The 16,611-nt window shown below is 39.1% G+C and overlaps 1 protein-coding gene across 1 annotated transcript in view; it reads left to right on the top strand.

The window, feature by feature from the left end:
* jmjd1cb (jumonji domain containing 1Cb) overlaps positions 1-16,611 on the top strand; it is a 122,783-nt gene that overhangs the window by 79,799 nt on the left and 26,373 nt on the right. The window contains exons 3-7 of the mRNA XM_028026981.1: positions 2,839-2,952; positions 14,324-14,429; positions 14,561-14,685; positions 15,040-15,180; positions 15,733-15,774. Coding sequence (XP_027882782.1) covers positions 2,839-2,952; positions 14,324-14,429; positions 14,561-14,685; positions 15,040-15,180; positions 15,733-15,774 — 528 coding nt within the window. The remainder of the gene's footprint in view (positions 1-2,838; positions 2,953-14,323; positions 14,430-14,560; positions 14,686-15,039; positions 15,181-15,732; positions 15,775-16,611) is intronic.

A 16,611-nucleotide genomic window follows, 5' to 3' on the forward strand; every position in this document is an offset into this window, starting at 1 on the left:
CAGTTGAGGTTGCTGCTGTTCTTCGGGCAGTATTGATTACTCTATCTGTTGCCAATTCAATCAGCTTTGGGAGGCCAAACGTCCGTTATGTGACTTGTAAGCTTGTTAGGGCAGTTTTAGGTGTCAAAGGTAGAACTTCTGCTACATGCAGAAACCCATTGCTGACTTGTCTGAGCCAACTTTTCACTGTAGGACATCAGCTGGGTAATGTTGGTCTGAGTGACCGGAAGCGATGTACATAAGGAGGTGAAAAAGACTATTTGAAGAGTTACTCATATTGGAGAAGGACGTGTGGAACTTGTTTTGTGTAACTTATAGTTCCACTATAAAATGTTGCACTAAGCATTTTCGTAGAGATGCACTGATCGAATATTAATATCTCTATCGGTCCTGATATTGGAAATGAAATGTAGATTGGATATTGGTAACAATGTGTCCTGATTCATACTCCTAATTGCTCTGACTGACCAAATTAAAGTTCTTTTTACATGTTTGACCAAGATTGTAATGGTTTTGTTGTATTTAAGTGTGCTGTACTGGTGCAGAGTTATCAATTAAATTTGTAATTGAGTACATTTATGTCTGTATTTTAAAAAGAGAAACATTTTAAGTCTTTGCTTCACTGGATTAAGTACGTTTTTCTTATTTGTAGCAAGTTGAAAGTATGTCCAGCCTTCCTCTCTGCTGTTGCATATAGCGGAGATGCAGACAGGAATCTAGTTTTCCTAGCCCTTGTTAGTCGCAGATATGGCCCAGTTGCGGCTAAATGGTATGTGTGTACAGTACATGTGCGGAGGGTTGCTGGTACAAGAACAGTGTGACTTCATTTTAAGTTAATGCCACTATATAATACTAAACTAGGCTACTGCTGAAAACATTTGTACATTTTTTTGACATGGAAATGATTCATCTTTAAACAAACAAAAAAAAATATTGGAAAATAGACCAGACCTTTATTTCTTGTTCAGTGGAAAGATTTTAGTGTGTGAGCAGTTAAGTGACAAGATGTGAGAGCTGAGCTGTCTTGTTGGTGTAGCTCTGATTCAGACAGGAGCATGTGTCAGAGTTGTATTGTTCTCCTCTGTAATAAAAACAAACTTTTGCCTTCAGGAATCGGAAATGAAATTGAATATCAATTATTTTTCATATTGCGTGTATGGCGTATGTCCCTCCTATCCAACAGTTTGAAGTAACTGACTCCAAACTAAGCATTTGAACCTCTGTTATCATCTTTAGTCAACAAATTAGAATAACAAGTAGCAGATAAAACAAATATTATTTACATTTTTTGTTAAAATGTTATGCAGGAATGCTTACATGTTCAGTGTTGAACATAAACCAAACTAAGTTTAATCTATATGATAAAGTTGTTGCCTTTCTCATACTTATGGTTAAACTGGTCTCCTAACTACAGCCATAGGTTTTCTTAGAGGTTAACCTGAATTAGTTGGGTTTTCTTTAGCGTCTGGAATCTGTGACAGCCGCGTTGACATTTAAGGCCTCCATACATGGGTTGTGTTTTACCCCTGCACCACTGCAGCAGCCCAAAAGGTTTTTGACAAATATGAAGCAGGCCTTTATGGGTTTTTTTGGTTGGTAGTGGTTCTGTCCTTGGACAACTCTTCAATAAAGGCAATCAGTTGAAGAGTTTTAGATGCTCTTAAGTCTTCTGGTCCTCCTGCAAGAGTCATTGATGATTTCATGCAGTGATTTTGGAGGTCAGCCTCTCCTGAGAAGGTCATCTACCATGTCTTCTCCATGTTCTCCATATAATACTAATACTGTGGTTCTCTGGACTCCCAAAGCCTTTAGAAACCACTGTTCTAAAGGCAGTCTGATCCTCTGCTCATGATGTGCTGCTTTTTATGAATCCTCAGCCTGCTTCATGTAACTGGAAAGGTGCTATGTAGGGGATGTTTTGATTCTACGGTCTGGCTGTAACCAGGCATGGTTGTGGCTAGTTGAAGCCAATTGAAAAATGTGATCAGTTAATTATTTAATAAGAAAGCAATTATATTTAAACTTCAGCTTTAATAAATAAAATTATGATTTAACAAGCTGCATATTGTATTTTCTTTGGTTGTCTTTGTCTGACAGTAAAAGCACTTTTTTCCCTCTGCATCAAACTGACCTTGTTATAAATTCAACTTGCGGCCCTCTAATCTTCTGAGTGGCGTTTTGTACTTTGACCTGTCCAGCAGTAGGCGACATACGGCGTAATTTAAAGTGTGATATAATGATGACCAGCAGTTCATGTGAAGCAGAGTTGTGTTCATGCAGTTCCAGCTAAACACGTCTGTGTACTGAATGAGTCAAACAGGCAACTTCAAAGCTGACTTTTTTTGCCTTTGAACTGTCAGACTACCTCTGCTGCTTCATCTATTCATTACTCTAGAGCTCTTCTACAGCCTCATCTCTTTTCTCTCCATCCTTCACTTCCTCTTTGCTACTCTTCATCATGTCCTATCTTCACCCTTCTTCTCATCTGTCCTATAACTCAGTAATTGATTTGATTTTCCTTCATTTCTGTTTCTTGTTTTCACCTTTCATGTTTTGAGTTTTTAGTCTTGTGCCTTGTTGTGTAACAGTGTCAGAGGAAATGTCAAGTTTCTTATTGTTGATTTATATATATATATATACATATATATATATATATAAATATAATGTATATACTTAATATACATTAAGTATATATATATATATGTACACATATATATATATATATACTTAATGTTCTGTATAGTTAGAACATTAAGTACATTCAGTCAAGATATTTGTATTTTTCACAGGGATAAATTATTCTATTGATAATAAGTTGTTTGTTGTGTTGTTTTCCAGGTGTTTAAACCATTGGTTGGGAAGAACCTGTTGTCTTCAGTAACAGCAGTGGAGTTCTTGCTGGACCGTCAGCGGGACTTTGTCTCTAACCAGTCAGCCTGCCAACCATACCAGGTAATAAACCATCAACTCACGGGCCTGATGAAATCTATATATTTGTTACTGACTGGCTGGCGAAATATTACCCAACATTTGCAACAGTTGTGCTTTGGGATTTGTTTAACCACACCGTGTTGTAATTGAGACCATCTACTCTGAGACAACACCACGACCAAAACTTAAAGGGAGGTGAAAACAGGGCCACATCATTGTGACTCCATTTTCTAGATTTATGAAAATGTGGTTGTTGCTCCAAACATTTGGAGACAATCTTTTCAGCTTGTTTATAATTAAATTGCAATAAAACAAAACGTCTTTTAATAGGCAGGGAATCCGCGGGTTGCCCCTTCCAGATATCTGACTCTTCTGTCACAATTGATAAAGAGGTTTGAACCTCAAGGTTTGAACATGGAATTATCAATTTGCATCTTGCCATTTCTCCAACTACTATGGTCTCATTGCGGATTAAAAATGGTTGTTGTGGGGCATGCTGTGGTGGCTCAGGGGGTTAGCACGCCCCACGTTTGGAGGCCTTAGTTCTCGACGTGGACGTCGCGGGTTCGAGTCCCGGTCCCGGTCCCGACGACCTTTGCCGCATGTCTTCCCCCTCTCCTCACCCTCCTTCCTGTCTGCCTACTGTCGAAAAAATACGAGCCACTAGCGCCGCAAAAACTCTTAGGAGAAAAAATGAAGAAAAAAAAAAAAGGTTGTCCTCAGGCCAATCACCGACTGCAGTCTGCTACCAGGAAACCCAAATTGGCTATGTCCGGCTTGCACCTCCACTGAGGTGGTTCCAAAAACCAGGAGTAACCGCACAGGATTTGCAAATAGAGATAAATCTGGCCGGGGCAAACTGGGGAAGAATAGGTTAGAGCCACACCCGTGTACCAAGGTTCTTCACACCAAGGTTAAAGTTGCTCTCTAGCACCACTAAACTTCCTGTCACTTTAAAATCTGAATTAGAAAACTAGTTTTTACTTTCATTCCTATATTCCTGTTCCACATTCTGAGGGGATGGCTTCTGAAAACGAAAGTTACTACTGTAACTATGGTTCTATGAATCCCGAATGACTGCCAGAGGCGGTGCTTCAAGCACTGAATGATCATTCTTGCGCATGCGCCGGTCGAGTACTAATGACAACAAAGTCACCTGTGACCTGCCGGGGACCCACGTGACTCTATATAGTCACATGGCACCCGCCGTTCAATCCCTCAACCTTCTCGCGAGAAGCAAGGATTCCGAGGGACCAGGCATTCTGGTGGTCATCTACAGGTGAGTCAGATAAAACGACAACAAAGTAAGATCAACTCAGCGCGAGCAGAAACCCCACCGATGAGTCTGAAGAGTCACAAAAATGAATGTGGCAAATCAAAGTGAACAGTAAACTACTGCTGAGAAAAGAACAAAACTTACCAGTCGTCGCAGCGGTTACCTGAGATCTGGCAAAGGTGAAAACAGCTTGTGTAGGCCCTGGAGGGCGAGACTTACCCGCAGCTCCGACCAAACTCGGTCACGGGGCTACTAGCAACAAGCAGCTAGGATAACAGTGGTACACACAGAAGCAACCAGCTTCACACGACCATACACCTGTACTCAACACACCTGTCAGCGAGAAGAACAAAAGGAATTGAAAGGCGGGTGCCATGTGACTATATAGAGTCACGTGGGTCCCCGTCAGCTCACAGGTGACTTTGTTGTCATTAGTACTCAACCTGTGCATGCGCAAGAATGATCATTCAGTGCTTGAAGCACCACCTTTGGTGGGTAGGGATGAAATACAACTGTAAATATATATACATCGTTAGGCCTGTCACGATAGCAAATTTTGCTGAGCGATTAATTGTCTCAAAAATTATTGCGATAAACGATAATATTGTTTGAAGACCTTTTTACACTGATTTAATGGAAATGACATAATAATCCATGCGATTTCTTGCCAAAGATAGATACACTTTATTTTCAAAAGAATACTAAACACTGGAACTGATAAACAAAATAAACAAAACAACCAAAAACAAAATGGATTCTCAGTCTCCATTAACAAAAAATGTACTTGATAAAAACTAAACAACATAAAACCAAAGTGGAAATAAATACTGCATTCAACCAGAAGAGTGCAGATTATGAAGTCTGTATATTATGTTGCCCTTCAGTAATAATTAGATTTAAATAGAGAAGATAGGCACATCGACTACCTGATGCAATAGTTCACACTACATAATTTTTTGCTCCTATTTTTCCCCTTACAACAATCTTAGAACGTTGGTCTTTCTAAGATTGTGTGGTGTGTTATGGTAGATCGTCGTTGCCGCTCTGATCCAAATCAGGGGTTTTTCCCCGACTGGGAGCTTAACGCAGCCTGTTGAATGTGACAGGTAGCCAATCAGAAAGCGGGGATTCTCCTCGTGCTTTCTGAGGGGAAATTACAGAGAGGAATCCCAAACAGCTGACACGGCGCAACCCGAAGTCCAGCGGACATTGGAGATGATATGTGGAAACAACATTAATGTTTATTCAACAGGCAAAGAATATAGAAATGACAAGAGGAGGAGTTGGAGCGAAATTGCTACCGCAGTTGATAAACCCGGTAACTTTTCAGCTGTTCTTCGTTAACGTGACATAAATAGGTTATAATGATTTTCATTCAGTCAGGACTTTACGCTGACACTAGCCACATGCATTGCAGGTAGATTGTAGTAAAGCATTGATTAATGCCTGGTTTTAAAATTAGTTCACTGAACTTGTAGCCATTATTTTGTGCCCATTGTTGGACACCACACGGCAGGAACGAACCCGATCAAACCGTTATACCTAGGATTTCTGTCGGCTAATGTGTGGTCTGTCAGGTTTTGAAAATGGGCGACAATCGGAGATCGTGTCGTGTGCGCTGGGCTTTACACTAAGGAAATGAGGAAGGGAGGAGTCAGTGGAGAGCACCGGAGTTGAGCCTTTTTTTCATTCAGTGTCATTAACAGAAAGAGAAAAAGGCCAGAAGAGACAATAATGCGGATAATTAAAATGACGTCCATAGTTTTAATTTATCCTACGATTAATCGATTTATCGTTTATCGCGACAGGCCTATACATCGTCATATATCAGACTTGTCCTATTATTATTGCTAATCTGCAATGGTTTTTCATAAGTGAAGCCTACTATGATTGCAAAATTGAAAATGTCAATGTCACCTAATTTTGAACAAGAGACTTGTATTTCTCTGAGAAGCAACAGAGTATTTTGCGTTTTATGGCAGATGTCCACATTGTAACTTGTAGAGAAATAATTCCCTAATGGAGTCTGTATTGTCACTTGAGAGTAGCCATGGCTACCATTAGCAACAGGGAATATGTATATAAGAATCTTGAGTGTTTCAAATGACACCTCTGATGTAACAAATCTTCTGCAGACCGTAAGGCACAGACACATTTAAACTTCTCTCATGTAGTTGTGTGCTCTGAATTTGAAGAGTGTGTTTCAGGACAACTGGAAGCAGCTCCTTGTTTTGTTCTGGAACATTGTGTTCCACTCAGTGTCAACCAGATGGGATGGCTGTGTTCTGTACTCACTCCCTTAGCCAATAGTTTGTGCATAAAACAAGTCCTAATATCCAGAGAGAAAGAGAGAGAGTCTGTTTCTGTGGTTTCTCTGTTCTTCCAGAGGCGAGCTCTGCTGCTGTTGCAATTGGTCTGTGTTGTAGTTTGTGATTCTTTCATGTGTGTAAAACACTTGTGATGACCATTTGTTTACTTTCCAGTGCTGTAACATTTCTTAATTTCTCTCATCTTGATTCAGTCCTAGATTGGTATTTCATGGGTTTATAATGAATGATTTCCTTTCCAGCCCTGTGTTTGGAAAAACAAGTAGAAAATCAGTGAGTTAAATCAAGCTGGGTTTCTTTGCAAAGTACGTTTCAGCAATAAGTCAGCTCAAAGCGGTTTACATAAAAAAAGTTACACAATACCGAACCAAAAAGATTACATTAAAGTAGGAAAAGAAAGGAATGTAATAAAATGTGTAATCCAGACTACAGGGAATTTGTTTTTCAGTTATTATGAATCGAAAGCAACCCTTAACGGGTTGGTTTTTAGCCTTTATTTTAAAGAGCTCAGTGTTTTGACCATGGGTAAATGCAGTTTTGTGGCCGATTGCTGATTACTGGTCTTTAAGAAGCCTGACCTGGCGGTTCAGATTTCTTCTGCCATTTTTTTGTCTGACATGTTGCTAAGTATAGCAAGAAAGGTGCTGAGTTGGAAACAGTGGACTGACTATTGTTAACTGCAAATGTTGAGACATGACCTGGTAAAGCCTACGGGCCTATCAATCAAACCTCTCTCACAGGAGATGAGAAGAGGACAGTGGTTGATTTTTAGTCCTCTGGCAAGATAGATCAGATCGGCTTCACTTGTAAGTATCGGCTGATCACCAGTCTCCCAAAAATAAGGAACCAATTAATCGGTGCACTCATGGTTTGGACTGTTTTGCCGTTTTCTGAAGGTTTGTTCCAGATCAGTGGTGCATAGAAGCTGAATGCTGCTCCATGTTTGGTTCTGGATGCAGAACCAGAACCAGAAGACCTGAGAGGTCTACAACAACAGCAGATCTTTAATGTATTGTGGTGTTAAGCCATTCAGTGATTTATGAACAACAGTATTTTAAAGTCTGCTCCATCTTCCTGGTTTTAGTCAGAACTCCAGCAGCAGTGTTCTGGATCAGCTGCAGCTGGAGGATTGATTTTTTTTTTTAGACAAACCTGTGAAGACACAGTAATCAATGCGACTAAAGATAAACGCATGGATGACTTTCTCTAGATCTTGTTTAGACATTAGTTCTCTAATCCTGGAAATGTTCTTCAGGTGATAGAAGGCCGACTTTGTAACTGTCTTTATGTGGCTCTGAATGTTGAGGTCAGAGTCCATCACTACTCCAAGATTTTGCACCTGATCTCTAGTTTCCAGCTGTAATAACTGAAGCTGTGTGTTGACTCTAGATCGTTCCTCTTTAGGTCTGAAGATAATAACTCAGTTTTGTTTCTGTTCAGATGAATAAAGTTATGGCACATCCATACATACTGTTCTGTTCATCTCCTCAATATTTAAATGGGTTCATAGCCACCTAGTGACATTGTAATGTGGAGTTGCTTTTAATCTGCGTAGTTATGGTAGCTAATCTTATCATTATTAGGGATTCACAGATCCACATTTTTCACTTCAGATGCTGATAGAGATATCTGAGCTTTAGCATCAGTCGATACGGATCCAATACAGAAAAACAGCTGAACTGACTTGAAGCCTTTCTTTCTTAAACACAAACATAAATAAACTGAATTACAGATTGATTTGATTATTTTGCACCAGTACAGCACATTTAAATACACCAAGCATGTTTCACAAGCTTGATGAAACATGTAATAACACTTGAAGTTGTTCAGTAAGTGCAATTAGGAGTAGGACAGCCAATGTAAAATACATAATAAAAAAACAGAAACTGAGACAAACAATAGTTTGACTACCTTTGGCAGACAAGCAAAATCAAACTGCAGCAAACTTTCCATCACATGGTTGAGAAATATAATGTCAAACAAATAATAAACAAGGTTTCCTCTAGGATATTTAAAAACTGTGCTAGTGAGCTGTCAGGAAGGGCATTAATATTTCTTTAAATGCTGCAAAATACAGAAACAAAAACCCTCTTCTGCACCATGAAATGTAAGAGTTAGGGACTCATTTCTAATCCTCCATGGGGTCCTAAGCAAAAACCACAGCCACTTGGGGTTCCCCAGAGCAATTCATTCTTTTCTTTTTGCCCGTATAAAGAAAGATTTCTACATAAGCAAATATATATTATTGTAAAAAAAAAATCACAATATTGAAATTGTGAGTTTTTCTTACTATACCGTGTTCCAAATTATTATGCAAGTGATATTTTCTCAGATTTTCTTAAATGGTCAATGCAAATGATGGTCAGTATAATTTTCAAGTCATGAACTATTACAGTATAAATCAAATTTTACTGAACAAAGCTCCCCATGAGAACAGTATTTTTTTCAAAAATAAAAAATTCAAAATGTACTGTTCCAAATGATTATGCACAGCAGATTTTCTAAACATTTTATGGATTATAAAGAACTGCAAAACGGTCATTCTTTGAATGTGCAGCATCAAGTGATCACATGTACTAAAATCAAAAGCTATTTCAATCACAAACATCTTAACAGACCAAGTTCCATGTTAACATAGGAGCCCTTTTTGATATCACAGCACAATTCTTGCATCATTGAACTTGTGAGTTTGTGGAAAGTTTCTGCTAGAATTTCTTTGCAGGATGTCAGAATACCTTCCCAGAGCTGCTGTTTTGATATGAACTGCATCTCACACTCAGATCTTCTGAAGCTTGAGGAAACTCCAAAGGTTCTCAATAGGGTTGAGGTCAGAGGAGGATGGTGACCACACCATGAGTTTCTGCCCTTTTATGCCCATATTACGTCTTTTATATTTAATATAAGCTCACAAGAGTCTACGTTGTCGGCCATGTTTGTTTACTCTAAATTCACGTGTGTTATAGTGGGCTTTTCCTGTATTTTCGGTCTGGAATCTGAATGCAGGTGAGAAATCAGTTTGTGTGTGGTATGTTGCTCTTCCTGTGTGGCTGGCTGAACACCACACACTGCACGATCGGGCCGATCGAATGCGTTATACGTACGATTTTGGTCGGCTAGTGTGTAGTCTCAGGTTTTGAAAATCGGCCGACGATAGGCCGACAATTCTAAAATCGTGTAGTGTGAACTGGGCTTAACCAAATAAATCTAAGAGAAGAGAAGCTTCCACTTCTCAGATTTTTACATGTGGACGTATTGTGTCTGTGTAAATTTAAACATCCAGGTTTATGAAGGAGACCTTTGATCCACATAGAGCCATAAAACTCTCTCTCGCTCACACACAAACCGTGGCCACTCCCATCGGTTTATCCAGTTGGACAGGAAGAATGGAAGGAAGGGGGAAGGGGGTCCAACGGTTTGGCAAAAATCTACAATGAAATCACTGTTCAGTGAGCCAGCTTGCTGCTCAAGTCTGTGGGTTACTGTTGCTAGAAAGTTGAGTGCTGATGCTGAAAAACAGGCAGATAATGAAAGGGTCTGTGCTGACTCAACAGTCTAAGAAAGTCCCTCCTCAGTCTCAACTTTGCACCTGGGTTGCACCAAATCTTTTGTGCTATGTTTACTATCTCTTGCAGTAGCATGTGACAGCAGTGTAGTTTGATCAATAGACAATGTCCTGTTGTCCAACGTCCCTTATGATCTAAACAGCTCTACAGCGGACAGAATTTTTAGTTAATTTGTAAAAACAGCTTTTAAAAATGACTGAATGAATCAAACCTTATTAACACAGAATGTGTTACACTGTCTATTGTGCCACAGAGTGCTTTACAGGCTTAAAAACAGGAAGGCAGACATTTAAATTACAATAAATGATCAAATCAAGCAGACAATTATTTGTGACAAAACAAGGAATTAAAAGTAATAGAAATCATTTATATCCAGAAAGTGAGGAGGTGTTGAAACGCAGTCGTTTATAATAGGTTAGTGAGGAAATACTTTGAGATTTGTGCTGTTAAATCTTGGCAGTAAATCAATTCTAAAATGGACACATAGTCAATGCTGAGACTTTAAAATCAGTGTGATGTGAGTTCACTTTCTGGTAATGTGGTAGTATGAACAAAGTCTCTGCATAGTACTGGCAGGTAAAAGGTGATACTCTGGCAATGTTCTTAAGATAGCATTTATTTTTTCAAGAAGCTCCAGTTTGAATATGACATACCGAGTGCTGCACAGTGGTGCAGTTGGTAGCACTGTTGCCTTGCAGCAAGAAGGTCCTGGGGTCGATTGACTTAAAGGAAACTCTAAAATACAGTTAATAGAACAACAGAATTTGGGTTATCATGAGACAGTGATACAGAGCTGTGAGTCATCAGTGTAGCTGTGAAATTTTAACTTTGTTCATATCTCCTGATGACACCCCCCAACAATGGCATATAAAGATTAAAAAGAGAAGGACCTACAGTTGAGCCTTGTGGAACATCGTGTTGTGGGTCATAAGGTTTTGAGGAGCAGCTTTCTTTACTGACAAATAATTTTCTGTTTGCTAAGACATGAGTAGCAACCCTTCAGGACAGCCTGTCTAGCAGAATGATGTTGCATCAAAAGCTCCACTAATGTCTAGTAATATAAGCTCTCGTCCATATTTTACTGCAGACAGTTTAAAATCTGTTTTGGTGCAGTATCTGCGCTGTGATTGGATCTAAACCCAGACTGGTATTTTTCTGGAATGCTTTTGGAGTTGAAATGAGAGTTTAGTTGGCAAAGAACAATATTTTAGTTCATTCTTTTTCTGTTAACTTTAAATTACATGACCAAAGTTCAGGATTCTGTAGCACATCATTTAACTCAACCTTTCATGCTGGATATCAGAGTTTTATGGAGTTTACATTCAAATATATAAACAGTTCATTAAAATAACTTTGATCTTATAACATAGACATGTGCTCTAGAGCCCAGGTGAAACATAAAAGCTAACTCATTTTGCATTCTAGGCACGTCTGCATTTTGTTTTTATCTAGTCATAAATGTATATTTAATTTCAATAATTTCATAACTGAAGAACTGATCATGTATATTTTTAGTCTTTCTTTCCAGATCAAGTTGTATTCATGCATTCCAGTCATAGTTTTACCAGTAACCAATCTTGTGGAGGCTTACTCCTTGAACAGAATGCTGCAGTCAGCTGGGCGAGGAAGTTGAGCTGAGATCTATGAGTGTACCTTGTCTGTTTGGCTTCTTGCTGAGTTCAGGTCTTTTTTTATCAGTGCAGAGCTGCAGGATTAAACACTAACTTCACCCACTGACTGACCTTATGTTTATTTTGGTGAAATCGCTGGAACCCAGTAGTGCTAGATGGATTAGTAAAATGATCGCTGTTGTAATTTTACTAATCCATTACTAATAAGAAGTTGTCCCATGCCCCCTAAAATAAGTACTTTTAGTAACACACCCAGAGCTCCATATGCAGCTGTTCATTAATTTGCTGAACATGTTTTTGTATGTTTTGTGAGAGAAATATCATTGAGGTTGGATCTGTTAACACTACAGTCATGGAACAAAGAAAACACACACTCTCAGTTGTAGTATTTGGAGTATCAGTAGTTGATAAAAACGATTTAGTCCTTTACAGGTTTTTAAATGATTTTTAATCTGACATTAAGTGTCCAAAACTGCACAACAAGTTTCACAATACTATGCAGTAAACAAACTTTCATTGAAGATCAGCAAGTTGCATTAGCTCTGTAATAGCAGCTGCAGCAGTCCAGAGAGGCGCCAGATGAAAACAGGACTGTTCCATGTTCCCCTTTGGAATTTGGAACCAAATTTTCAACCATACAGAAAGTATTCCTGCTGAATAAGATGGATTTAATCTGTATCACAGATGTATGACTGGATGGATCCAATGTGATCACCCTACCTGGGGAAGAGTTTGGATAACGTGTGGAAAACTGGAGACTGAAATACAATCTACTGTTTTCCAAAACTTGTTTAAGTTTCAGGAAGATTCATTTACCAAATGTTACATAAAATATCCACAGACAGCTGCAACGTATTGTGCAGCTCTAAGAAAGAATGAGATGATAGCACCATATCAAGTTAACACACTAACTCCCTATTTAAAGATTGTATTTGATCGTAAAATTATTATTGATCTTTTTGAAAGCTTATTGTGTTTTGAACCAACAGGATTAGGCCATTATCTTCACAAGCCAATGTGACATAAATTGACAAAAAGCTAAATAAGAAGTGATCATAAAAGCTCAAAGGTCACAAACATGCCATGTTCTAAAAATTTCACGTTCATCATCTCCAGAATTAATTATTTCAGTTCAGTGTAAAGTCAGAAGGCCTTCTGCACACACCCTGGTGGAAGTAGCTAAATATGTGGAGAATGACTACAAACAAGGATCCCAAACACAAGGCATTAGTTGAGTGAATGATCAGCGTACATACCTGTCTACTCCACATTTTCCTGCATTATAGTAATTACGTGCCCCCCACACCCTGCCTTCCATACTCCCTTCCCCTGCTCTTACGGTAGTCTACTCCCACTCCCCTTTCCAACAGTAGTTGCTAGTCCCAGACATCAAATTTCCCATATTCTAATGTCCAAAACTTGACAGGTATGTCAAGCGTGTTCCAATGGCATAGTCCAAGTTCTGACCTCAAACTGACTCAAATGATGTTAGGATTTTATGAAAGCAAATCAGAATCTCCTGAATCTTAGCAGACTAAAGAAATGTTAAAATGAAGAGTGGATTAAGATCCTTCCATAATGATGTGAAAGACTGACGTAGTCAGACAGAAAGCAACTAGAAGTGACATCTGTTAAAGGCAGTTCTATGGGACCCAGCTGGGCATTGATGCAGTCTAAAGTTCTGTCTCGAAATCAAAACTAACAACTGGGATGGTCAAGTTAAAATCTATTTATGCTATAAAATGATGCAAAAGAGAAAATCTTGGTAATACAAGCAGAGGGAAAAACAGCATGGAGCTTGTTGGTGATGCTTGCATTCACATGATATCCTGAACTCTGGAGAAATATCTGCCATGTGTTAGTTCGGAACGTTTGCATTTTCTTTTTTTCAAAGGATTGTAAAAGCGGGGCGTGCTGTGGTGGCGTAGCGGCTAGCGCGACCCGTATTTGGAGGCCTTGAGTTCTCGACGCGGCCGTCGCGGGTTCGACTCCCGGACCCGACGACATTTGCCGCATGTCTTCCCCTTTCTCCTTCCCCGTTTCCTGTCAGTCTACTGTCATATAAGGGACACTAGAGCCCACAAAAGACCCCCTGGAGGGGTAAAAAAAAAAAGGATTGTAAAAGCCTGATGACCCTAAAAGGTTCTGTCAGTCTGATGTTTTTATATGAAAAATGTGTAGGAACCCTGATCTTCATCTGCTAATAAAAGTTGAGAAAATCTAAATGTATGTAACTAAATGTAAATATCTAATGTAACTAAATGTAACTATTCCTTTTAGAAAGGAAAAAAGAACCATGTGTACATTTATAATGTTGGTTTATACTGCATAGATCATGCATTCTAGAACATGTCTCCCTCTAGAAAACATTGAAATATTCCCTGTATATTTAGTTCCAACTTGTTACTCTACAAATGGTGGTTCCCTCTCACTGTCACTGTTTAGATGATCTCACCTGGAAGATCTGCTCATGTAGTGTAAATGTATGATTTACTGTGTCGCTCTGTACAGTTGGGAAGTTTCATCAATGTTGACCAGCTCAGACAACTTCATTGTCATTTGGTTGCTGATTAGTTGGTGTCCAACATGTTTCAGGATGAGGTGGACAATCAGAACCCAGTGTTAAGAGACAACCCTCAACTCCAAGAAGAAGTGAAAGGGTGGCTTAAAAACCAGAAGGTGCAGGAAATTTTTATGCAAGGTAAGCATCAGTCAGTCGAACCTTGTTTCCTCACGGTCTGTTATGGTTGTTATTGCTTTGATCATGATTGAACTTGAAGTATTGTTGCATATTTAAACAGTGGTACCCTAAACCTGTTGTTTTTGTTGCAGGACCCTACTCCCTCAATGGCTACCGTGTGCGTGTGTACAGACAAGACTCGGCCACCCAATGGTTCACTGGAATCATTACGCACCACGACCTCTTCAGTAGAAATATGGTTGTTATGAATGACCAGGTATATGAGAAGAGAACTCCTCAAGATGTAATTTGACTTCCACTGTTGAATTAAGTTAGCCACTTTCAGTTTGTCACTGGATTTTTATATTCAGAAATCAGGTTGATTGAATTCAGCTTTTAAAGTGTATGTCTTGTATTGTCATAGTTAAAGGCTTTTCAGTGTGGTAGATCATATTTGCAATATTATTTGTAAATATGGTGGTTATCTTGACTAAGTATGGTGGTGATTATATTAGCACTTTGACTTTCAGATTATATGGCACCAAAATTAATTATTTTTCAACTTCATGTTAATCAGGCCTGTCCCCTGGTTAACAGTGAACAGTGTAAAACATGGTTGATGTGTGTTCAGGTGCTAGAGCCTCAGAATGTGGACCCATCCATGGTGCAGATGACCTTTCTGGATGATGTAGTTCACTCGTTGCTAAAAGGAGAAAACATCGGCATCACCTCTAGACGAAGGTCGCGATCGAGCCAGAACAACTCTGCTCATGTGAGTATCTGGAAACTTGTGTGGTTTTTTTTATAGCTCTTGTGTAAATCTTGTTTATTGTAGGTTTATGACCACTAAGATGAGGCTCTTTGTGACTGGAATACATTTTTCTATATCACATATCTGACTGTAATTTTTGTATCTTAAAGAGATAGATTTCAAACAGAAATGAGACCGTCTCACTGGATTCCTTTAAAACTTAGTCACATGCACTTAGGCATAGTGAGGTTTGTCTTTTTTATGTGTGGTGCTCAGTCACCACTCAAACATTCTGTCGCTCAGATTAGCAGTAAGATCCTGTCATGTCACTGCTGTCTGCTAAATACATAAATTTGATCATTGTCTTTTATGTTATTTTGTTTTGTGTTTTATTTTTATTTTGTTCTTGTCAGATGCCTCATAAGACAAACATAAATAAAATAGCTCACATGTTAGAAATCAGTAACTTCTGGCCCCTACAGTCATTAATAAAATCTGTCCTTGTCCCACATTCATTTCATTTTGATTTTCCTTTTGTTTTTATTATTTTCTTTTCTGTTTGATACATTAAAGATGGCAGGAGGGAGACCCGTCGGGACCACTGGCAACTCTCAGGTATCCTTAACCCCCCTCTCCTCCATCTGCTCCCTAATCCTCCATACCTGCACTTTCTAGAACACACAGAGGTTAAAATAGTTTGCTAGTAGACAAGTGCTCATTGTTAATCATAGCTTTGACCCCTTTCATTCATCGTTCCACTATAAATTCACACTTTAATCACTTTGTCCTTTCATATCATACAAGTTGATCTATGGAGGTCACATACCTGCCTTCTTTTAGAGACTGCAGCTGGGGTCTACAACTGAGCGATATGTATGTCAAACATTTCCCCCACATCTGGTTTTGTTGCAGTTCTCATTCTGACCACTGCTTTAAAAACAAGGAGAAAATTGCAGCATTTTCTCCTTCATGCTATTATCTGCAGCTCATTTCTCAGATCAGACATGCTGGAGGATCAGACGGTGATTCTGTTCTCTACACACCCACAGCTTCCAGTTATTGTTGTGTGTTCACTTTGTTTCACATTGCCATGCCACGCTTGTTCCGCAATCCCATAATACCGCTCACAGATGTTTCAGGTCTGAAACACCGGCGTATCACTGGTTCAACCATAGAATAGACTAAAACCTCCAGTTCATCTTGCACCTGTAATGTTGAAGTTTTGTATCGATATCCATTATGACTTTAGTATTGCTCCTCATCATATCCCACCTAGTGTGTTATCAGCATTTAGATTCTTGGATGATTTCAGTGACACTGTTTGCACTGAAGGTTTGTCTGAAACATGACCTAAACAGATAGGGCTCTGCTCATTCATTCAGTTCCAGTGACATTTTGCTGCTCTCGTCAACCAATAGTGGTACAAAGGTCATCTTCAAGTGACAGTCAAAA

The sequence above is a fragment of the Xiphophorus couchianus genome, chromosome 9, assembly GCF_001444195.1.
Source record: "Xiphophorus couchianus chromosome 9, X_couchianus-1.0, whole genome shotgun sequence".
In the NCBI taxonomy this organism is placed as follows: Eukaryota; Metazoa; Chordata; class Actinopteri; order Cyprinodontiformes; family Poeciliidae; genus Xiphophorus; species Xiphophorus couchianus.